Consider the following 25,699-nt stretch of genomic DNA (forward strand, 5'->3'; position numbering starts at 1 on the left):
TGAACAGCCTGTCTGTACATTAATCATTCCAAAACTGCGGACCCCAACATCTGTAAAGATTGTTAAAGTGACAAATCTTGCTAGCATGCACATCACTTAAAAAGAAATAAATTTGTTTTTTTGACAAAACATTTGATTTGGAATCTTATCCTCAACTAGAACACTTCCAATGTACGATGATTTCAGAGGAGATCCTTTTATAATAATAATAATAGTAATGCATTTGTATAGCACTTTTCTGCTGTCAGACTAAAATTGCTTGCGAGGCTGCCACTAGAGGTGTGTTCAGTATGCAGTCGCAATGTTAAGGACTCCTTCACAATAGTGAAATTCTTTTTTTAAATAGAGAAGATGGAGGAAGGACACTTTATCTTCGAAACTAGTATTCTGTTAGCAATACAAATGTATGAATATATGAAAATGATAAAAGAATATGGACGGAATATGAATTATGGTACGGTTTCCTCAGTTTACAAAACAAATCTGGCTTTTAGCAATTCCAATAGTAATTTTCAGTCCAGAACATTTACTGGCAGCAATGGTAATCTCAATTGACTGTTGTCCATCCCCTCTGTAGCTGGACTCATTACAGAAAATTACTACATTACTGACATTGGCCATGATGCACCCATAAACCATTTGTGTTGTTAAAAACTCATAAAGTATCAGCATTTTGTTTAAATGAAATTTCTGCTTTATGACATCTTCCATTGTCATTCACAGGATTTAGTTGTTCAAATTTACGACATGGCAAGTCCCTCAAGGCTGCTACCAGTTGACAACCCAGGAAATGTAAAACCTTGCTTGTTACAGCTTGTCTTATAGCAGTGAGGACAATTCATTGTGCGTAATCACTAAAGATGACTATGACTTACCAGCTGATATATGCCAGCTGGGTGGAAAGATAAATCCAGATGCTGAAATAGAATGCTATTGTACAGTTAATGGTTCAACTGGGTAAAGTTCTTGTCAGTTTTGAATGAACTGTTGGAGTACAAGAAAGGGTCAACACACATATTAGTGCTAAATCCAAGCCAAGAGTAATTGGGTGTATGTTTTGAAAGTTTAGCTAACTGAGATTTAGCTGGTTTATACAATTTGTGTTATGTTTTTGTGGGCATTTTTCTTTTCATTGATCCTGTTTTAATCTGCTTCAATTATCTCTGTTTTGTTTATTATAACTATCCTCTATTTTTTATCAAAACAAAAGGGGCCTTTTTATAACGATGACAATCTGAAGATTGCAAGAAATATACAGTTATTTCTGCAGAAGTTACGGCCTTTTTCTGGATGTCTGCAGATCACTATTAAAGTGTCAATCAGCTTAAATGATTGCCAGGAATGATGAATGATGATTGTCATCTTTATCAGGGTATAACCAGCTACTTGCCATGTTATAAAATGCAAATTAGTGTGGGAAAACTGATCAAGGGAAGGGAAAGGTGAAGGGAAGTATGGACACACAGAAATTGAGACAAAGTTGTATTTATATAAATATAGAAAAAAATCCATTAATCATAATCCCAAGCATATAGGGCAGCCATCAGGGACGGATCTAGACCAAGTTGCGCCTGGGGCAAGGTCAGGTTTTGGCGCCTAAAGGTCAGGTTTTGGCGCGTAAACTGCCATTCCCCATCCAGTTTTGGCGCCTAAAGGTCAGGTTTTGGTGCCTAAAGATCAGGTTTTGGCGCCTAAACTGCTATTCCCCATCCAAATTTTGCCGCCTTTTAAAGAATTCAACAAACTGCGCCTGGGGCAAGAGACCCGTCTGCCCCCCCCTAGATCTGTCCCTGGCAGCCATTGTAGGTAGATCACACAAATCCAACCGCCACCTGTCAATACAGCACACAGTCTTGGCCCCAGAGCAGCAAATTTAGGGACTAGACCAAGCTAGAAGAGAAGCAGCATATAGTTGCAGGGCAAGATACAGCCAGTTAATGTGTTTACAGAGTAATATTTGCATATTATGTTGTCCAAAGCAGCACACTTGCATGTTATGGCATCCAAGGCAGCAGAGTCATCAAAGCTATCAGCTGGTAGTATCTGCTGTGTTGAAGCAGAATGGAAGAATGTCATAAGCGCAGCATGGTGGCATAGTGGTTAGCACTCTTGCCTTGCAGTACTCAGTCCCCGGTTCGTATCCCAAGCAGGGAACTATCTACATGGAGTTTGTACATTCTTCCTGTGTCTGCATGGGTTTTTTCCAGGCACTCAGGCACTTCAGTTTCCTCCCACATCAAAAACATACAGATAAGTTAATATGATCCCCCCTAAATAAATTGGCCCTCTGCTATGATACATACCCTACATGATACATACATAGACATCTGACTATGGTAGGAATTATTCAGATGTCTAGGAATTAGATTGTGAGCCCCTCTGAGGGACAGTTAAGTGACAAGACAATATACTCTGTACAGTGCTGCGGACAATGTTGGCGCTATATAAATACTTCATAATAATAATATGGCATGTGGAGCGCAGCCAATATGTGGCATGCCCTGGTTGCAGGGGTCGTGCAGAGCCAACATGTTTCGAAGAGATACATCCAACAGAGAACCTTTATTTTCATGGTTGCCTGATGACGCTGAATGTATGTAGTAAAACATGTGGAAAAAAACATGGGAAAAGAGGCCCACAGGTGTGATAGAACTGTGTGCCCTTTGGCACTTTTATTTGGCCTAAGGAAGTGGGCATGCACCTACAAAACGCGTTGCTATTGCATAATAAAAATGTATTTGAAATATTAATTTGTTATACTGAGGTAAGTCACCTCATTTTTGTTTTCTATTTTATTGTTTTAATGCAGTTTTATCATTTGAGCCCTGGTGGCTTCAGCCACCCTCTAGGTCAATCAGGTTGTTCTTGTTACAAAAGTGTGATCACCTCCAGCTGTATCTGGAAACAGTGGAGTTGGAGTGAAGTTGGGTTTGTACATCTCCACCTGCCTTCAGTGACTGGTTGCCCTTCTGCAACCTACCTTTGTAAGTATTTCTTACTTACCGCCTTTTCATTACCAATCACGGTGACATACTGCACCATTTGGGCTCCCGTTGTCTCTGTGTTTTTTTCCTTTGTAGGGTGTTTCTATCACACCAAGCAGTTGTATCTGATAGCTCTGATGGCTCTGCTACCATGGATGCCATAACATGCAAGTGAGACTCTGCTGCTTTAAAAGTCAATTGTCTGCATTTTTTAACAAAATGATCTGTTCGGCTGATAGCCACTTTATGGTTATTATGGTAGGAACTACGCACATGCAATTAATATTACAGTAAAAACAAAAAATCACATTGCCCCTTTATAAATATGGTTATGTCAGGGATCAATCTGTTATTCAGAACTGAAAAACAAAGTAGTAACAAGGTGGTCTATTGGTTTATCACCACTTATTTACAAATAGTTTACTGCTAAAAGATAAGAACACATTTTGTATTGTAAAGAACTGGGAGAGGAGGCAGACATTTACCAAAAAAAAAAGAGACTCAGATAGGCAATAGTGGGGAAATCAAACAGTTTAAATAGTGATCTGTCTCTGTCCCACCATTCTAACTATACCTCAATGTTTATACTTTTGTTACACTGGCAGAGGACAACATACATAGTATGTGGACAAAACAGTTACCTGAGATGCAGAAAGATGAGTGTACACCAATATCAGCTTGAGTCAAGAATCAGATGTATAACTTGCCTATCATCAGGTAAGTTACAAAAAAACAAACATATTTTGCTGAAGCGTTATTAAATGAACCAAAATACCCTATACTTAAGGTAACTAATTGAAAAGTTTAGCGGTGCTTAAGGATGCACCTGTGCTACTTGCAAATGAAAGATCCCTTGTATTTACAGTAAGAACAGGTTGTGTGTTGTATTGGAAAATAATTTATCAAAAATCAAGACATCAAACCCAAGGAAGATAACTTTCCAGTAGAAATAGGTCTAGCTATACCACCAAGAAAGTTATGCTCAGAGTGAATGTGTCAGTGTTTACGTATGCAAATAAAACATCAAAGACTACTACACATATTTGGACATCCTTGCACTTGGTGCTAATCTGAGCAATCATCTTTACACCATACATGGTTATATTGTGTGAGGTGGAAATTATAACTTCTGTCCTAAAACAGTGGCATAACTAAAGCTTTTACAAATATAGTTACTATATAAATAAAATATCTTAATAGGTCAGTACTCAAAATCTAATCACTTGCACTGCTTAAGAAAATAGTCACAAGACCAAAACAATTAAAACAAGTCTTAAACATGCACAACATTCTCAAATACTGTCTTCATTTGAATGTTAGTGTTTTGTTTAGAGACATCTGGTGAACAATAGAAAATCTTGGAAAGGTTAGCTTATTAAGAAGTTTAATTGATGGAAATGGATGTTTGCTTTATGCATGACAACATTCAGCATTGCTATGCTCACCTGGGATGTCTTTCCCCATTTTACTACTTTTTAATTTGCTTTGCTTTACAGCAATCCAAAACAGAATACGTCCATGTATGAATTATCTTTTAAACAAAACAGCCTCTCCCTCATCCCCAAGCTATAATGATTGTTTTATGATTGTAGCCGCACCATTAGTGTTATTTTTTCAAACACATTATATCCACACTTTACTGTCCAAGAACAGATATACCTTGAATAAGATGATAAAGTTATGCCAGTGACTTAAATTATCCACTTGGATGACTATTACGATCCTAATAAATCATTTTGTATCTGGCAGATTTATGGTGTATTTTAAGGGCACTGGTCCAGAAAGTGTTAAACACTTTATCATTTTGAACACGAGGAAGTGAATTGTGAATCTGCTTACATTTCTACATGAGAGCGAAATACACCTTTGCATTTGTCACTGTCCCAGCACTGTTGCTGTGTAGGGATATGCATGATTGGTGCATATTATACATATATAGTGTTTATTTTGTAATTCTGATCAGTGGACAAATATAGGTGCTGTAGGTTGTCATTGCATAACTATATCTACTAATTGGGTTATTGCTTCCAATGATGCATGTCCCTAAGATACCTTTTATATAATAAGAATAGTAGTTATGGACCTCTTTAGGGGACTCCTGACGACAGCGGTTGCTGTTCCACCACAATTCAAGAGCGGCCACCAGGCAAGCAAGCAGCAATCCGATTGCCAAGATGCAGAATACACCAGCAAAACTGTGCAGCTTCAATGCCTTCCCATCAGTCTGTGGGTTACTGTGGCTGTTTAAGTCACACCGCCCCATCCGCGGCCACCATTTCTGTTTGAGGACATCCAGGTAACCAGTTTCTTGAAATTCGAGAATTCTAAAAGAAAACAAACTTACATTTACAAATTGTTTGTTCAAATGTGCAATTCATATGTTTATAATGATTCATAGGGTTATAAATGCCAAACAACAGGGTTTGAGGAGGTACCCAATGTAGATGTATCATATATGTTATACTTCTAAAGGTAAAAAAAGAGGTGTTACCTCCTTAGAAGGATCGACACTGGGGGTAGGAAAAAAATGTTTATTCTAGCACAATTATAATATTGACATGTTTTTCATCAAGTCAAATAAATAGGAAGAGGCCTCAATAGGGAGCCGTGTGTCCTTTAGAAGTATACTTTATATGACATCTACATTGGGCCCCTCCTCACACCCTGTTGTATTACCCAGTACATTTCCTTAGGAAATGATGTTTCCTATCCAGTATAGTTTCACCTAGAAATAGGAAAGATCCAACAAGAGTGGCCACCCTGGAAGATCTGGAAAACCGAATAGGGACAGTTATTTCCCCTTGGGGGAAAAGGTGGTTGCAGGATCTGCTGTTTGGATCAAGCCAACAGGGTTAGTGTAAAATTGTTATGTTGCTCTCCATCCATATGATGAGATTGAAGCTATAATTATACTTTCAATGTTGTAATGTTAAAACTAAAGGCTAAATAAGATCAGTTAGGAAAGCACAAGTCAAAGAGAAAAAGTAAGCAAAGGATAGGATAGGTGTAACGATTGTGGGATATCTCCGTGTTCAGCGCACCAAGATGTGCGCTGACACTGCGGAGTTCCTCCACAAGCGTGTCAAGATACTAGAACCCAGCTTTTGGTGCAAGCACCAGTAGAGGGAAATTCCTGTCGGCAGATGGCGCTGGGGAGTGCAGAGGAACCAATCCTCTGTACCTCCACAAATGCCAGACAGGAATTGTACGAAGCGCAAAACGCAATCGCAAGAGAAGTGATTGCGAATGAGAACGAGCAAAGGGACAGGTTGTATGTGTGTGCGCCAATCTAGTCGCCACCCCGCGACCGCGCACACACAACAGCAGATGGGAAACAGGAACGCAACCGCAAGAACGGCGATTGCCAGAAGTGACACAAGGCAGATCAGAACAGAATATGAGGATAGCAAAGGCACAGCAAATCATACAAAGAGGAGATATGGAAAATAACAAACGCTAGCTAACTGCGAACACCGCACTCATTCGCAACAGTGCACGCGGTTATGCGCAGTCTCCACGTGATAAGCACAATAGAGACAAGCACGCCTAACTAACCATCAACAGACAAACACGAAACAAAGAACGTGAACGCTTGCTTAACGGTTACCTCACCGAGCCTACAGCAAGCGCCCGTATCAGACAAGACAGACAGACGAGAAACAGGAACTAAGCAGAAAGGATCCACCGCTCTTCCGCCAGAGCAAGTGTGATCCAAGCAGGAACACAGATCAGAAAGATCCACAGCCGCTAACACTAGCGGCTAGTGCGATCTAAACAAGACAGATCAGATGAGGTAGCCGGTAGCAACCGCTGCTCCAGCTTACACTCCAGGAACTCAGATCAGAAGGATCCACAGCCGCTACCACTAGAGGCTAGTGCGATCCAAACAAGACAGAGCGATTCGCTATCAACCGCCGCTGGTGACAGCACAATCGCGACAGACAAGACAAGACAGAATAAGCAGTACAAATTATACACAAACTGACTGCACTAACTAGGAATGCAAGGAGCACTCCCCAAGAATTAACTATACTAAGATAGCAGTGGCTGACACTCCAGGTGAGTCCAGCAGGAACAAACCTCTATGAGCAGCGAAGCATTGTGGGACACACATACTACTTATAGTACACGCCTCCAATGAATGTGGCCAGGCAATTTGCATGACAACGTATGCAAATTCCTCAGCAAGCACAAGCTGCAAAACTGACAGAAGCTCTTCTTTCCAGAGTCCTGCAGCATGCAGGCCTGAACAATGATCAAAAGGCTGCCTGCCTGCGCAGGCAGCTGAGCGGATCGTTACAATAGGACTCTCTAAAAGGTGTAGCAAGTTGTCATTAGGCTCTGACACAGGAGGTAAGGCACATGGGAAGTAGCAATGTCAGTGTCCATTTAATTTGCTGGTCATCATAATGTGCTAAAGCAGAAAATTATCACAGAAAATCAGATCCTTACAAATGTATTAGCTGATCAAACTGATCACATTGGCCTCCATGCATTCTGATGCACATGTGCAACTCAAGTGGAGAGGAGTTCCAAACATAACTCAAAGACATCAACATTGTAAATTAAGAATATCTGAGCAATCTGAAATAACAGTGATTCTCTTTAGCAGTAGCGACAAGATAAAACTTAAAAATAATACAATTCCATATGTGCTCTATGGTAATCTGTAAACAGCGGTTGAACTACTAAATATAAAAAGACAAAAGAAGCAATGGTTAAGCCCTTCCCCCCAACTAGTGTGTAGTTTCCTACAAGTTCTACAACAGCCACCAATGCTGCCCTCTCCTTTTGCAGACGTGTCTCAGAGGCCCTTGCTGCTTTCTTTGTTATTTAAAGGACAACTGAAGTGAGAGGTATGTGGGGGCTGCCATATTAGTTTCCTTTTAAGCAATACCAGTTGTCTGGCAGCCGTGCTGAACTATTTGTCTGCAGTTGTGTCTGAATCACACCAGAAACAAGCATACAGGTAAACTTGTCAGATTTACAAATACAGGATTTAAACACTCACGGGAAATTTGAACAGAATACGTATTCCCTGGGAGGAGATAGGCCCCTAACATGCTAAAACTTAAAGGAATACTGTAGGGGGGTCGGGGGAAAATGAGTTGAACTTACCCGGGGCTTCTAACGGTCCCCCGCAGACATCCTGTGCCCGCGCAGCAACTCACCGATGCTCCGGCCCCGCCTACGGTTCACTTCTGGAATTTCAGACTTTAAAGTCTAAAAACCTCTGTGCCTGTGTTGCCGTGTCCTCGTTGCCACTGATGTCACCAGGAGAATCCTGCGGAGGCCCAGTATGGTCTGTGCCTGCGCAGTATGCTCCTGGCGACATCAGCGGGAGGGAGGGGGCGGCAATGCAGGTGCAATGGTTTTCAGACTTTAAAGTCTGAAATTCCTGAAGTGAATGGGAGGCGGGGCCAGAGCATCGGTGAGCGGCTGCATGGGCATAGGATGTCTGCGGGGGACCATTAGAAGCCACGGGTAAGTTCAACTCATTTTCCCCCGACCCCCCTACAGTATCCCTTTAACTTTTAATAGTTATAATAAAATATTCATTGGGTACGGCAACATTTAAAAAAAAACAAAAAAAAAACTATGTTGGTATCAGAATATCAATACAATTTGTGTCATCTGGATTTAAATGTATCAAAAACCACATAAACTGCCTCTAAACTATACGTATGCACGTCTATGGATATGTGCACCACCAGAGGGCAATTTTCTTGGTGGGAAATATATTCAGTGCATATGAGGCAGATTTAGTGATATCGATTCTTACACAAATGACACAACTGCACCGGACAGCGTGGGGGTGACCTATACACCCAGTGTACTACATAAAAACAAACTCAACATGTTTCAGCATTTCTCCTTTGTCAGGAGTGAATACAAAATATATACAGTGCGGTGCATTAAACACATAAATAAAGAGTCCCCCCACCCCACATATCAGACTGTCAGCACATATAGCCACTGTCAGAGCTGAGTGCCATCCTCAATGATCAGTCTTTTATACTGTGCATCTCATGTGTCCCATAGAGTACTGCCCATGTGGGCATGACATACCTGCCCCCCATCAGAATATACCGAATACATTTCACAGGGTCCCTCTTTATCCATCATCATATTCGATTGGGTCCCCACATGCTGCTTAACTACTTTGGCCTCCTGGACGTACTAGCTATGACCAGGAGGCCATGTGCGCGTCCACGCGCTCCCACGGCTGATCACGCACGTGCACGCGTGCTCCCGGCCGCGGATCGTTAGCCCACGAATCAGTGAATCAGGCTATGGTGCCCGGTCACTGATTCCTCTCCCCCGCAGAAAAAGCGACAGCTTCTCTCAGAAGCTCCGCTTTTTCTGGCTGTTGCGTCCCCCATACGTCCTTCTAAGCGTATGTTATGCTTAGAGTGACGTCATGTAAACAAACTCATGGCCGCCATCTTGTGGCCAAAAAGTAAAACTACAACTATAAGTAAAAATAAAAAACCTTAACACACATGTACATTATAAAAGTTCTGTTTACATCCCACCCTCCCAAAAAATACCCAAATAAAATGTTTAATATAAAAAAAAAACATTACAATAATAAAAAAAAAACATGTAAATATTTACCTAAGGGTCTAAACTTTTTAAATATCAATGTAAAGATGAAATATTTCTATACTTTTTTTATTTTAAACTTGTAAATAGTGATCGATGCAAAATGGAAAAAATGCACCCTTATTTCCAAATAAAATATTGTCGCCATACATTGTTATAGGGACATAATTTTAATGGTGTAATAACCGGGACATATGGGCAAATACAATACGTGAGTTTTAATTATGGAGGCATGTATTATTTTAAAACTATAATGGCTGAAAACTGAGAAATAATGAATTTTTTCCATTTTCTCTTATTCTTCCTGTTAAAATGCATTTACAGTAAAGTGGCTCTTAGCAAAATGTACCACCCAAAGAAAGCCTAATTGGTGGCGGAAAAAACAAGATATAGATCAGTTCATTCTGATAAGTAGTGATATAGTTATAGGCTAATGAATGGGAGGTGAACATTGCTCGGACGCATAAAGTGAAAACGACTGAAGGCTGAAGTGGTTAACAATAGGCAGCGGCGTCTCTCACCACATTTACTGAGAGCAGCGTTTTCCTGTTAACTTCTGGGTGACCGTACTCAACCCGGAAGTACGTCATCACCACGGCTTCCCCTGGTAACTAGGCAACTGGTCGTCTACAGGGACCTCTACAAAGTGCCCGGCGGTTGCCATAGTAATACTGTAAACATGCGCGCCCTGCTAGTATACATCACTATGTACATAAACAACCTATCTATTGATTCAACATATAAACCGTACATTGTGTCTATGTTGGACACAGAAGCTCATTACCATGTGTATCTCGGCCAATATGATGCACATATATGAAAATGTCATGTGACCTATCAGGTGCATCAAAAAAACACCGCAACAAAACTTTGTCTATGAGCTTAGAAAACCCCCATCGTGCACTTACATTTATATATATATATATATATATATATATATATATATATATATATATATATATATATATATATATATATATATATATATATATATATGTAAGTGCACAATGGGGGGTTTCTAAGCTCACAATTTGTGTCATTGGGGTTTTAAATGTATCAAAAACCACATAAACTGCCTCTAAACTATACGTATGCACGTCTATGGATATGTGCACCACCAGAGGGCAATTTTCTTGGTGGGAAATATACTCAGTGCATATGAGGCAGATTTAGTGATATCGATTCTTACACAAATGACACAACTTCAGCGGTCAGCGTGGGGGTGATCTATACACCCAGTGTACTACATAAAAACGAACTGGACACAGAAGCTCATTACCATGTGTATCTCGGCCACTATGCACATATATGAAAGTGTCATGCGACCTATCAGGTGCATCAAAAAAAAAACGCTGCAACAAAACTTTGTGGTGTACACACAGACTAGTCACTAAGACTCCATATGGCGAGGGGGACCATACATTTCTTGTTCCACCCCCTGCCAACTAGTGTCTATATTATGGGGGGGACTCCGCGGTGTGATGTATTAGATCACTTCCAATAGGACTATATATAGGCTGGTACATAGGATAGGGGTCAGGATGCACTTATTTGTTTACACAGAGACTATGCACAGAACCCATATATCTAGGGTATAAATCAGATGAGAGTGCAACTAGTCAAAACACTAAATTAGAAAATATTTTATTTCTGCACCATCTTACATGTTACCTTAAAGGGTGTTCTCTTTCAGTCCAAAAATGGTGCATACGTGAAACCCTCATTGAGCCCGATCGAGGACATACAGTTCCTCAAAGATCCATTTGGCTTCGATTTGTCGGAGGAGTGTATCATGGTTTCCTCCTCTACTATTTCTCAGGACTTTTTGAATCCCGAAGAAGGCTATTTTAAAGGGGTCCTCCGTATAAAATATCCTCATATGTCTAGATACTACTGTATCTTTTTTTAGATCGGATGTCACCTACGTGTTCTAAGAGCCGTGTTTTAAAGGCACGTCCTGTCTCCCACACATACAATTTCCTACATGGACAGAGGACTCCACATATTACACTCTCCGTCTTACAATTGATAAATGTGAGTATTTTAAATGTCTGTGTGTCATTGGAATCCGTGAAACTCTTTGTCTGCAGAATGTTCTTGCAGGTCTTGCATCTCCCACACTTATATGTGCCCATGGGTTTGGGGGGTAGCCAGGAGCGTACCGGTGTAGGTTCTAACAGGTCTCTTTTGAATTCACTATGCACCAGATTATCTCTCAGGTTTTCAGACCTTCTATATATCACATTTGGTCCTGCTGTCAGGATCTTACAAATGTCTTTGTCCTGATGTAGGATTGGCCAATATCTCTTCAAGATTTCAAAAAATTGATGTGATTGGGCAGTAAATGTCCCCACCAATCTTGGAGATACAATCTTACTTGCGTTCTGCTGCCTAGGAATTCTGTTGTTGTTTTGTAGGGTCATACGGTAGGTTTCTCTTGTCCTCTCATATGCCTTCTTAGGGACAAAGTCTGGAAAGCCCATAGTTTTAAATCTCTCTGGGAGACCTATACTTTCATGTTCAAAATCAGTTTCTCTCACGCAGTTTCTTTTTGCTCTCAAGAAATGCCCCACCAGAATGCCTGCTTTCAATGACCGTGGGTGTGCGTTTTTCCAATGTAGGAGGGTGTTTGTCAAGGTCAGTTTTCTGTATATAGATACTCCCATCTTTTTCCAGGATAATTGTAAGATCTAGGAAGTTTATTCTACTGTGGTGGGGTGACTCTGTATTTGTGTGTTTAATGCACCGCACTGTATAGATTTTGTATTCACTCCTGACGAAGGAGAAATGCTGAAACATGTCGAGTTAGTTTTTATGTAGTACACTGGGTGTATATGTCACCCCCACGCTGTTCGCTGAAGTTGTGTCATTTGTGTGAGAATCGATATCACTAAATCTGCCTCATATGCACTGAATATATTTCCCACCAAGAAAATTGCCCTCTGGTGGTGCACATATCCATAGATGTGCATACGTATAGTTTAGAGGCAGTTTATGTGGTTTTTGATACATATATAAATCCAGATGACACAAATTGTATTGATATTGTATTGTTATTCTGATACCAACATAGGTTTTTTTTTGTTGTTTTTATATGCTGCTGTACCCAACGAATATTTTATTATAACTTTTTAGCTCGGTAGGGGCCTATCCCCTCCCAGGGAATACGTAAACTTGTCAGATTTGACAACAACGTCAGAAGCATCTGATCTGCTGCAGGGTCTATATGGAATAAAGTATTAGGGGCAGAGGGGCAGCATGACAGCCGGGCAGCTGGTATTGCTTAATAGGAAATAAATATGGCAGCCTCCATACTGTATATCTCTCACTACAGTTATCCTTTAAGTGACATCAAACAAAGAGGGTGTAATTCGGTTTACTGCAGCTAGGCAGGGATGACTCGTTTGTAATATCTGATCTTTGAATGCAATTCATTTTAAAAACAATCATACACTAACATGAAGCAATAAAAGGCAACAGACTGGAAATGTACAGTTAACAAAAAAAAATGTTTAAGCTCTGATTAAATATAATTGAAAAAAATAATCAGATTTTACTTTTTGTCCTTTTAATTGATTTTGATATAGAAACTAATCACAATAAAATTATCCCAAATGTTGTGATTGAAAATTTTCTTCAGCAATGTATATTGGAAGTTTTAATTTTAACAAAACACACATGCTGGAAATCTAATAAAACAAAATACAAAAAGCTTAGCAAAAAGTATTAATAATAGCTCAGCTCTTGTAAGAGTTTTTGTATAAGGAACATCTGGTACATTACAACCCAACTGGAGGCAATAATCTCAAAAATAGAATTAGGTAAAAAAAAAAAAAAAAACCTTAACTCACTGATAGTGCACGCCATTTAGAGAGACAATACTCGTTCAAATTCTACGGAAATAAAATTTCCAAATTTCCGATCGGAAATTGCATTTCCGCATCGAAATTTGGAAATCGGTAATGGAAGTGCGGTGGGCGAATTTTTCGCTGAAATTTTAACGGAAATTGTGGAATTTTTCGCCGAATTTAACATCCATTTTCTCAAAAACTACAAGGTCTTTTTGAAAGATTTTTTTCCCTCTTGTTTTTAATTTTCTTCTTAACATTCCCTAAACATTTGGTGTTTCTAGCACCTATGGGGGATTTGCTATTAACCTCTAAAGTTGGCTGATTTTAACATCAAGGTCTTTTTGAAATATTTTTTTCCTCTTGTTTTTACTTTTCTGCTTAACATACCCTGAAAAATTGGTGTTTGCATAACCTACGGGGGCTTTGCTATTAGCCGCCAAAGCTGGCCGCTGTTGACTGTAATGTAAAATGCAGCAAATTCGCATTACCGATGTGCGGTATTATGCCGACTTTAGAGGTTAATAGCAAAGCCTCATCAAGAGCTAGAAGCACCACATATTCAGGGAATTTTAAGCAGACAAGTGGGAACAAGAAGAAAACAAAATATTTCAAAAACATCTTGTAGTTTTTGAGAAAATCAATGTTAATGTCAGCGGAAATTACTGCAAAAATCTGCATCGGAATGTGGAAATCGTTAGCGGAAAGCAGAATTGGTTGCGGTAATTGGCAAAGGCGGAATGCAGATTTTCGGTGGAAATGGAAATTGGCATTTCTGACCATCCCTAATTAGGTAGTCTCTCCCTTTTTGAATACAGGCCAAGAATTCAGACTCTCAGGGCGCATTTTCACTTGAGCGGAAACCGATGCGAACCCGCAGAGTTTCCCAGCAGGCGAATAGTGCGGGGAAACTCTGCCATAGGGTGCAATGGTAACACTGGCCGAATAGCTACCACTAGCGATTCGGCCGGCTTTTCCATCCGAATCAACGCGGGAGGCTGCGGATCCCATAGCCGTGCATTCGTGTGCTTTCCCCGCAGACCCGGAAGAGCCGGCGCGCGTCTTGCAGACATGCACTGCTCTAATGGAATCGCACCCTCAGTAGAAGTAAACATCTCAAGCAAGACTATGTCAAGTATTCTCTTATATTTAAATTTACTATCCATCTTTTCAAGAGGAAAGCAAGTTTATGCTCAGTAATGAGATACATCAAATTGCTAAATAAAGCCACCCATAGCGAAATTTCAATTTTATAGAAGCTTTGTTGGCAACACTTTTCTAAAAAAAAGTAGGCACATGGTTGGTAGGCTGAATAATTACAACATGTATGCATAAAGTAGGCCATATACATTACATCCATGAAAATGTTCCAATTACCTGCAGCAAATCTTTGGTGTAGTTTTAAGGTACTTTAATATAATCTATAAAGCAACTTGAGAGAATTTTCCTTTAGAACAACATTTCTAGAGGTAACAATTTTATTCTAAGCATCCATTGAAGGAGAGGTCCCCACTCCAGAGCCATGGTACAAGCAGGCCGCAGAAAAGGGGCTAGCTCACCCTTGTAATCGCTCAAGTCCCGTTCCATCACTCTGATACTTCCTCCTTCTGGCTGTGAAGGAGGAAGTACTAAAGTGATTGGATGTGAAGTGCAGCTGCCAAAGGCAACAACAGCCTCCTAGTGTAAAGGATCAGTTTTTGTTCTGACACTTTTGGAACAGAGGTACGCGGTCACACACTCATCCCTTCTCAGAATAGGTTGTTCCAAATGTCCTTAAGTTTGATTTATTTATTCTTTCTTAAAGAGAGTCTGAAGCGAGAATAAATCTCGCTTCAGACCTCAGAGTTAGCAGGGGCATGTGTGCCCCTGCTAGACCGCCACTATCCCGCGGCTTAACGGGGGTCCCTGATCCCCCAAATCCCCTCTGTAATGCGGGGGAGTGCTTCCTGGTTGGGGCAGGGCTAACCGCCGCAGCCCTGCCCCACACGCGTCAGTCTTCCTTCACTGAGAGGGGCGGGGGAGAGGCGACGATGCGCCGCTGACAGACGCGACTGGAGGCAGGGCTGCAGCCGTTAGCCCTGCCTCCAGGAGCGACCAAGTCTGCGACCAAGTGTTGCAGTGGGAGGTTTGGGGGTCAAGGGACCCCCGTTTAGCGGCGCTATTGCGGCGGTTTAGCAGGGGCACATGTGCCCCTGCTAACTATGATTTCTGAAGCGAGATTTATTCTCGCTTCAGAGTCTCTTTAATTACTCTGTAGTACTTTAAAATGGGCGTGGCCATGGACCAGAATGTAGGTGTGGTCACAGGTGGAGCCAAATATGCTTGAACTTAGCAACGGTCTAAGTAGGCCTGGCCAGTGAAATGTTGAATTAAGTTCCCTCTCTAGTAATACCAAAAAAACAAAAAAAAAAAACAAATATGCAGCATACCACATTGATAGGCAGTGTCCCTTATTTTATAGAGTCTTAAAAGCATATTGGTATATGTATATGGAAGCCAAAGCTTGTATACAGCACAATGCACAGTACAGCATTGCAAGCATAACATCATAGCAGCATTATATGTAAGTATCCTAGCTGACAGACCAAGTATACGTACAACACAGTTACACATTGCCCAAAAAGCTCATTGTCTCTGTACACACGATGCAATTTTCTGACAGATTTACTTTTAGATCGATTATTTCCAACATGTCTGATCTGATTTATTTTTGATTTTTTGTTCACTTCAGACACTCAAAGCAGACATGTTGAGAATAATCGATCCGTCAATAAATCTGTCAGAAAATTGCATCATGTGTACCTAGAAATAAATGTCAGGTTCCACACAATCATAAATTCCTTAGAAAAAAAGTTCAAAAGGACCCATGAATTCCAATTGCTGTACAAGTTCTGGCTCTGCTGTGGCTAGCAGTTAATAAACCTCAATGGGACAAGCAGGTCAAATTAATCACAGATAACTAACACACACACACACACACACACACACACACACACACACACACACACACACACACACGAACACACTGCCATGCTGTCAGTGGGCACAAGATCCACTGAGTTCTGGAGTGGCAGGACGGGGAGAGACTGTGCGCTACGATGAGCTGTGGATTTGTACATTTTCTCTCCCAAAGCCCTCTCTTTTCCACAGATAGTAAGGGAGGGATCACATTTGTGTCTTTGGGAACCACAGATTATTTCCCCCAAGTCTTTTGCTGCACAATACAGTTAAGTCCCCAGTATCCAGCATTGCCTGATGCCGGACATGTGCTTGCCGGTCGTTTGAGAAGCACAGACTTTCCCCTGCAAATCTCCAAGCCTACAGCGATATCTGGCACCCTCCCAGTACCTTCTTGTGGGCTCCTAACAGCTTTCTGGCATCCTCCGTGCATGCAAGTTCGCGATTCACATAACCTGCAATGGGTCATGTGACATACCAGCTTCCGTGCACCACACTGGAAAGCCGATAGGAGCCTGCGAGGAGGTACCGGGAGACTGCCAGACATCGCTGGAGGCTCAGTAAGCATTTAAAATGCCTCCACCCCCCCAAACACTATAAGTCCTTGTTATACTTAAGGCACGATGGTTAATTCAGACTTCCAATTGCCTTAAGTCTGGATAACAGGGACTCTGCTGTATGTGCGTTTTGTCTGTGATTTGTTTTCACAGTAACACTAACACAAATCATTAGATGAGTTCAAGAGATGGATAAAGGGTCGTACATAGGGTGACACAGAGCAGAGAAGGTGGACACAGAGAGTGAAAGGGGGTAGACAAAACTACAATGAGGGCAAAGAGATAGAGCAAGTGAAAGCTTCACAATACTGTATTATACAGACATAAATAGTGCAAATTCACTTATGCGGGTCAGTTATGCTGCAGAGCATGCATGAATGTACAATGCAAAGACATACTACCACACTTTCCAAATGTCATGTTTTAATTATATTCTTTTTAAACTACACAGGCTAGACAAGAGAAGTTAGCATCCCCCACTGTGCCCCCTTCTCACCCCTGTATCCCGTGCAGTAGCCTCAGCTAGCAGCCTGTAAGCAGAGATCTAGAAGGGGTGAGGATGTGCTGCCGGGCTGTGAGGCATGCCTGACATTCCAGCTCAGGCTCAGCAGACGCTGCCTGCTACATGTGTTCAGCATGAAATAAAGATCAATGTGAAGGATGATAGTGCACATAAACATATGAACAAACACATATACTGAGTATATATATATATAATGAGGCCAACGTTTGAAGCTTGTCACTAAATGATCCTCTGTGCAGGGCTGGGTAACCTGTGTTACCTGTCACCACTGGCTGGCTTTCTCCTCTTCCTTCTCCAGCCACCCATGCTTGTCGGCATTCAGATAGTTAGGGGCGGGGCAGAGAGTAGTGCAGAGCCTGCAGACTTGTGAAGTTGAGGAGGAGGACAGTGCTGGAGCCTGGAGGGAACTCCTCCATCTATCTGCACTCTGAGCCTGCAGCCATCCTCTCTTCCGAACTCCCTGTAGTGTCTGGCGTCTGACACATTCTCAGATGCTGGAGGTACAAGCCTGGAGGAGAGGATGTCTACAGGCTACGGGGACTTGGAGGAGCTAAATGCCACGATTTTGCCGGGGGAGGTTTGGGGCACCCCACAAAAGGTTTGTTGCACGTGCTACAAATTTTTTGATCTAGCAACGCCTATGTTGTTTACAAAACGCTAATTAAAAATGCTGACAATTGAGATAGCGCATTGCGATTTGTAGTAGGTCCCAGGCCTCAAATAGTATACTTTGGAATGAAGACTTTAGTTTAGCTTGTACAGTGCTCATCTTGCTAATCTATGCCTAACTCTAACCCTGTATCTTGGCTAGACTATGAAAAATGTTCACAACTGACCTTCTGCTAAGCCTGAACAATTGTTTCCACTTTCCTCACTTGACATATCTTGCCTTTACTATACTGGATGTGTATTTGACATTTCAATGCCATTTTTAATAAGCATGGCCTTGTATCAATTGGCTTGCTTTAAAAAAGCCATAAAACACATTTACAGTAAAAGGTGATAAAAGGGTGACAAAGAAATCAGCAGTTAAAAAATAACAAAAGGAAAATTGAGAAAGCAAACTATAATTGCCAAATTCTTTTCTTAAGTGGACCATGAAATTGACTGTGCTTCAGAAATAGACCATGACTAATTTTTAAGACTTTTTTTCCCCTAGCTGATATTATGACCATAGTTAAACTGCATGCTGTTTTATTAGAATACATGCAGGTCAACGTATGCAGCACAGGTGCACATCTTTTCTAACAGTACAGAAGTTAAGTGGGGAAAAAATGCTTTGACGCACATCAATAATTAAATGTTAGGAATAGTGGCTTTGTTATATCAACCTTTTGTAATTCTGCGCACTAATATAAAGCAAAATATGTAGAATGATCCAGAATTATACCTTTTTTCATTTTTTGTCCTTATTAATAAAAATGTCTGAACTTTGAAAGTTGTCATCATCATTGAATGTAAGCTTATAGTTACTTTCCTTTTAAGCAGTTTTTATTTTTTTATACTTTTAATGGGCAACTCCAGTCACTAGCTACATATTGAAATAGTCTGACAGGTATTTTTCAACCTTAATTTGGGGCATACAAAGTATAAGCACCCCAGTATGTTTGTTTCAGAAAAATAAAGCAGTTAAATTATTCAAGTAAGTGTCACAGTGCTAATTATTTAATGATAAAAGCAGAGCAGACATCTTGGCTTCTGCTTGTGCCTTATGGAGCCACACAGAGACAAGGCCACCCTTTCTGGAGAGAAAATCCCAATGTTACATACACACAAACACGTGTATAGTATTTATCTGGTCTCACTTCCTGTGTAAAACAGTAGGAGTCACTAGTTTGCATGAATCTTTTTTTGCTATAAAGAAATATTATTCAAGTGATATGAGATTGGTCCTGGTGTTAAATTTTGGTACATTCATCTTATAGAAGCTTTGCTGGCGACACTTTTCTAAAAAAAGCTAAGTAGGCACATGGTTGGTAGGCTGAACAATTACACCATGTATGCATAAAGTAGGCCATATACATTACATCCATGAAAATATTCCAAATTAACTGCTGCAAATCTTTGGTGTAGTTTTAAGGTACTTTAATATAATCTATAAAGCAACTTGAGAGAATTTTCCTTTAGAACAACATTTCTAGAGGTAATTTTATTCTAAGCATCCATTGAAGGAGAGGTCCTCACTCCAGAGCCATTATAAATGCAGGCCGCCGAGAAGGGGCTAGCTCACCCTTGTAATCGCTCAAGTCCCGTTCCATCACACTGATACTTCCTCCTACTGGCTGTGAAGGACGAAGTACTAAAGTGATTGGACATGAAGTGCAGCTGCCAAAGGCAACAACAGCCTCCTAGTGTAAAGGATCAGTTTTTGTTCTGACACTTTTGGAACAGAGGTACGCATTCATACAATCATCCCTTCTCAGAATAGGTTGTTCCAAGTATCCTTCAGTTTGATTTATTTATTCTTTCTTAATTACTCTGTAGTACTTAAAAACAGGCGTGACCATGGACCAGAATGTGGGTGTGGTCACAGGTGGAGCCAAATATGCTTGAATTTAGGGAAAATCCCAATGTTACATACACACAAACATGTGTATAGTATTGACCAGGTCTCACTTCCTGTGTAAAACAGTAGGAGTCACCAATTTGCATGCAACTTTTTTTGCTATAAAGAAATATTATTCAAGTGATATGAGATTGATCCTGGTGTTAAATGTTAGTACATTAATCTAAAACAGTGCCAGCCAATCAGAGAAGTAATAATCAGTCACCTGATAAAAAAATGTTTGTCTCTGTGAAGCTGCTACTAGCATCAAAAATGTTTTAGGAGAACTGATCCTCTGTAGATGTACTTGTGACAGATCCAAAGTATGCAGCAGTAACAGCTTCATGGGACAGTATATATAGACTGTTAGTAAAATGGAAGCACTTAAAAATGAGAGGCAAATGGGAGCAAGAGCTCCAAAGTATGATATATACCATGGTAGCATAATCTCTTTAGGGTCAAAATCAGTAATGTGCTATTGTTATTGAGCAAGGAGCATTTTGCCCTTGATTTAGCTGGCTATTTTCACATACAGTTTTAACAGCAATATAATGGAAGTGGCATTTTTGCCTTCAACAGTCCATTAAACATAATGTATGTAATAATTATAAACTGTGTCATGTTATACATTTTCTTAAATTAAGTTTTAATCACTTTAGGAAACTGCCAGAGTATGTTAAAATGTTAGTGTATTTAAGTACGATTAGGTTGTTATAAATGAAGACCTGATCAATAATGTAATATACTTGAATTATGGATGTTATATATACATTTAACAATACTGGTATGTCACCTTTTACTGCATAAGTTGCCACCGTTTTGATAAAATGTGCTTCTACAATCTTTTTCACTGACATCCCTGTGTTGACCTTATCCGCTTTTTAGCACACACTGACCCAATTCAGCTGTAACCATTGCTACCCACTGAGGCCTACATATAACCTAAAACGTGGTATGAATATTCTTGTGGGTATTTGTAATGATCCGCTCAGCTGGCTGCACAGGCAGACAGCTGTTTGACCAATCCTCAAGTCTGTGGGCTGCAGGTCTCTGGAAGAGAGACCTGTCTTCACTTTGCAAGTTTCAGACCTGCTCTGCTGCTGAGGAATTTGCATACATTTGTCAAGCAAATTGCCTAGTCGCCTCCCTTGAAGGCTTGCAGCATAAATACCATGTGACCCCACAATCCTTTGCTGGTCATGATGGTTTGTTACTGATGAACTCTCCTAGAGTATCAGCCTTGTTTGTTTGTTAAAGGTTATCTTAGAGTAATTCCTTGGGACTGCACTAGGCAGCTCCTCTAGTGCAGTCAGGTGGCATTATCTGTTTTGCCTGTGTTGTCTTTCTGCTGCGATTGTCCTGCCGCCAGCGGCGGTCGACAGGAAATCGTTCTGTCTGTCTGTGGGGTGCTAACCAGAGCAGCGGTCGCTACTGGTAGCCCCTTCTGTTCATCTGTCTGGATTGCATTAGCCCTAATGGTAATGGCATTGCCTCCTTTTGTATTCTGCCTCAGGGGTGCTAATCAGAGCAGTGGTTGCTACTGGTAGCCCCATCTGTTTATCTGTTATGCTCTCACTCACTCTAGCAGTAGCAGTGGTGGATCTTCCGTGCCTGAGTTCCTGGAGTGTAGACCATAGCCGCGGTGGATACTGGCTGCACTCATCTGCCTGTCTTGTCCTGTGTTTGTGCCTGCTGTTGCCTGGTGTGAGGCAACCGATTAGCAAGCGTCTACGCAACCTGTTTGTCTGTGTTGATCGCTTGCTTTCGCAAGCGTTCATTCTGTCTGTCTCAGTCTATTTGTGTTCATTTATATTACTTGTGGTTAGTTAGGGTGATACGCTTAGCACTGGGTGCCTAACACGCGGTGATCGTGCCGAAACGCGTTCGCTGTTCATGCTTAGCTAGCGTTTGTTATTTTTCTTATCTTCTCATTGTTGTTTTCTGTGCCTTTGCTACTCTCGTGCTCTGTCCTGCTCAGTCTTGTGTCACTTCTGGCAATCGCCTCTCTCGCGATTGCGTTCCTACTTTGGTTCTGCTGTTGTGTGTTCACCGTCGCTGGTTGACGACTAGATTGGTGCACACACATACATTCTGTCCCTGTGCTCATTCTCATTGGCAATCGCATCTCTTGCGATTGCGTTCTCACTTGGTTTCCACTGTTGTGTGTTCACCGTCGCTGGTTGGCGACTAGATTGGTGGACATACATACATTCCTTCTCTGTGCTTATTCAGTCTTGTGTCGCTGTTGGCAATTGCCATCTCTTGCGATTGCTTTCCCACCTGGTCTTCAAGGTTGTGTGTTCATCGTCGCTGGATGGCGACTAGATTGGTGGACACACATACACCCTGTCTCTGTGCTCTCTCTCTTTAAGGGCTATCTTGCCCTGCATTTCTTCCCCTCGTACAATTCTTATCTGGCATCTGTGGCTGTGCAGAGGATCTGTTCCTCTGCACTCCACAGCTCCATCTGCCGGAAGGAATTCCCCTCTACAGGTGCATAGCACCATTGCTAGGTTCTCTCAGATTATACGCTTGTGGAGGATTTCCGCAGTGTCAGCGCGCATCCTGCGCGCTGACCACGGAAAGAATTACACAATCGTTACAGTATTGCGTTAGGACTTAGACACAGCTCAAATTAATTGATGGGTCTGAAGTGTGTGTGTGTGTGTGTGTGTGTGTGTGTGTGTGTGTGTGTGTGTGTGTGTGTGTGTGTGTGTGTGTGTGTGTGTGTGTGTGTGTGTGTGTGTGTGTGTGTGTGTGTGTGTGTGTGTGTGTGTGTGTGCGTGGGGGGGGTGTCACTTAACTTAGGACATGTCTTTTTTGCACTGAAATATTTTAAAGTTTTCTCTGTTTTCCTATTCTCTAGTTTATTTTCTTATTTGTAAACATTTTATTAAAAGAGGAGAAAAACAGGACAACTTTTTTTTTTAATACCCATGTTGGCTTGTACTGCCAGGATGGCTGACCTGGCCAGCATGTGAATCTCCTCTGTCTGAACACATGCATGAAAAAAGGGTACCAGGAAAAAAGGGCCTGACTGGATATTGAAATGACACCATGGATAACAAAATCTCAATAACGATAAACATTAACAAAATTGGTTAACAATAAATACCGTTTTAATACAGATGGGAGATAACAAACAATATTTAACATTAAAAATCCTTGTGTGATTCAACAATACAGCTTAACCCAACCCTACTCTCACACAACCCTAACCACGAACTCCCCCCCCCCCCTGGTTGTGCCTAACCCTAACCACTCCCCTTGCAAAAATACCCTTACACACATATAAACAATCTATGTTTGATAATGAAAAATCTGTACATATTGGCAAAATAATATGATAAAAACGACATTGTTGCAAGCTTCTAAAACTAGAACATATTTTAAAAACTTGAATATTCTAATGTTGTAACAATATTCATCAGGCGCCCTTTTTTCTGCTTTGGGCGCCGTATTAACGACAAATGCAATAGAGTCTATGGCGATGCCCTTTTTGTCTGCTAGCCGCCGGCGCCCTTTTTTCCTGCTTCTGTCTGAACAATATAAGGCCACATGTTAGATTACACAACATTAGACAAATATCATCATTGTTGTACAGGTTTGAGCTCTATTACTTATGAAACTGTGGATGTTATTTGCAATTCCTAAGCAGTGCATGCTAAGTGCTCTTTCACATTAGAAAATGCGTGCACAAACTTGATTTTGTGCATGCATTATGACCTATGGTGTGACATCTGGAAGTTGCGGTGGAACGCTGATCAGCTGCGGTAGTTCTAATTTACCTGATGGGAAAATGCCAGCGCTAAACAATACGAAGCTTCCAGATGCTTTACAACGTAACAATCTGGAATGCTTTGTCTAATGTGAACGTTAACATGAAAGTCAAATAAACTTTCATGTCACTTTTCTAACCTCATCCTAGGAGCGAGCTGTCAAAACGCACGGAGCAGCCCCTAGTGTGAAAGAGCCCTCAGAGATGTTTGTTTCACACTTCTGTTTTATCTATACACACACACACACCATAAGCATTGTACTGGAGGTCAATTATTGTTATTTTACATGATATTTCTAGTGTATATACAGCACCATTTCTGCTTGTGTTTTCAAATTTACATTAACCTCAACAGTTTCAGCAGCTTAAAGCACAATAAAAAAAAAGTCAATTTGCAGACTGCATTACATTGATCCTGAGCGCAGAGGTCATTTGGCAACTTTAATTACGATTCAGCAAGATTAAAGTTGCTCTAGAACAGTGAGCAAGCATTTCACTTACTATATTTATGGATCATGGCAGTTCTTTAGCAAGTGTTTTTCCTAAAAGGATTTTTTTATTGTTTGCCAATTTAACTTTCAATTCATTTTAATTAAGCTATGACATAAAATCCAGTTTTACCATGCATTAAAGAAAAATAAACAAAGGAGGCTGGAGTATATTATCTACCTTATTGGCTTTGAAATTTTCTGAGCAGATAGTATCTGGTCACCATTTCAGTGGTGATTTATGGCTTAATGCACACATGGGTGTAAGATACAGAAGGTAAAGCCTGTGAATTTTCAGGTCACATTCCTCAAAGCATGCATGCAGTGTCTTAGCTAGAGATGGCCCGAACCTCCGATTTTCGGTTTGCGAACCAGGTTCGCAAACTTCCGCAAAAAGTTTGGTTTGCGCAAACTTCCACGAACTGCAATAGACTTCAATGGGGAGGTGAACTTTGAAAACTAGAAAAAATTATACTGGCCACAAAAGTGATGGAAAAGCTGTTTCAAGGGGTCTAACACCTGGAGGGGGGCATGGAGGAGTGGGATACATGCCAAAAGTTCCCGGGAAAATCTGGATTTGACGCACAGCAGCGTTTTAAGGGCAGAAAACACATTGAATGCTAAATTGCAGGCCTAAAGTGTTATAAAACATCTTGCATGTGAATACATCAATCAGGGAGTGTAATTAGAGTACTGCTTTACACTGACACACCAAACTCACTGTGTAACACACCGCAAACAGCTGTTTGCATAGTGAAGGCCGTGCTGGACTGGTGCGCACCGCGGCAAGAGTGCAGGCCATGGCAGTTTTCAAGCCCATGTGGTCGCCGGGCTGTGGTAGATGAATGATAGAACAACAGTGACTGACCAGCTGATCAAATTTGGTCTGTCCACAATGAAGCAACGTCCTTATTATGTTTGGTGTGCACCCCCCCGAGACACTCATATAACCGGAGGTCATTGCTTCACTGTGATACGCAAGCCCCTTCACCGCGGCAAGGTAATGATCACAAAGGGGAATGGGCACATGTACATGCCTTTTGTTTTGTTGTTGCAGCTGCAGTGCAGACAGAAAAATTAGGCAGGCATGTACACGCACCAGAAAAATGTGTATAGCGGCCACTGCTAGCAGCGGCCTTAAAAATTCAGGGATCCGCCTGGAGTCATGGACCTTGTTGGTGGTGGCAGAGAAGGCAAGCGGCCTGCAGGCAGAGATGCTGTGTGTGGGGACTGACTTGGTCTTTGAGCGGGCAGTAGCCCTCCGGGATCCATACCTCATTCATTTTGCTAAAGGTCAGGTACTGAACACTTTTGTGACTTAGGCAACTTCTCTTCTCAGTGACAATGCCTCCAGATGCGCTGAAGGTCCTTTCTGACAGGACACTTGAAGCAGGGCAAGACAGAAGTTGGAT

At 41.2% G+C, this 25,699-nt stretch overlaps 1 protein-coding gene across 4 annotated transcripts in view; it reads right to left on the reverse strand.

The window, feature by feature from the left end:
• Positions 1-25,699, reverse strand: part of GRID1 (glutamate ionotropic receptor delta type subunit 1) — a 1,791,150-nt gene that overhangs the window by 32,777 nt on the left and 1,732,674 nt on the right. For 3 of the 4 annotated variants that reach the window (XM_068258558.1, XM_068258555.1, XM_068258556.1), the window contains one exon: positions 5,068-5,308. In XM_068258558.1, the coding sequence (XP_068114659.1) occupies positions 5,068-5,308 (241 nt within the window). Of the gene's footprint in view, positions 1-5,036; positions 5,309-25,699 lie in introns of all 4 variants that reach the window. The other variant, XM_068258557.1, reaches the window with a different exon arrangement.

Source organism: Hyperolius riggenbachi, chromosome 10 (assembly GCF_040937935.1).
Source record: "Hyperolius riggenbachi isolate aHypRig1 chromosome 10, aHypRig1.pri, whole genome shotgun sequence".
NCBI lineage: Eukaryota > Metazoa > Chordata > Amphibia > Anura > Hyperoliidae > Hyperolius > Hyperolius riggenbachi.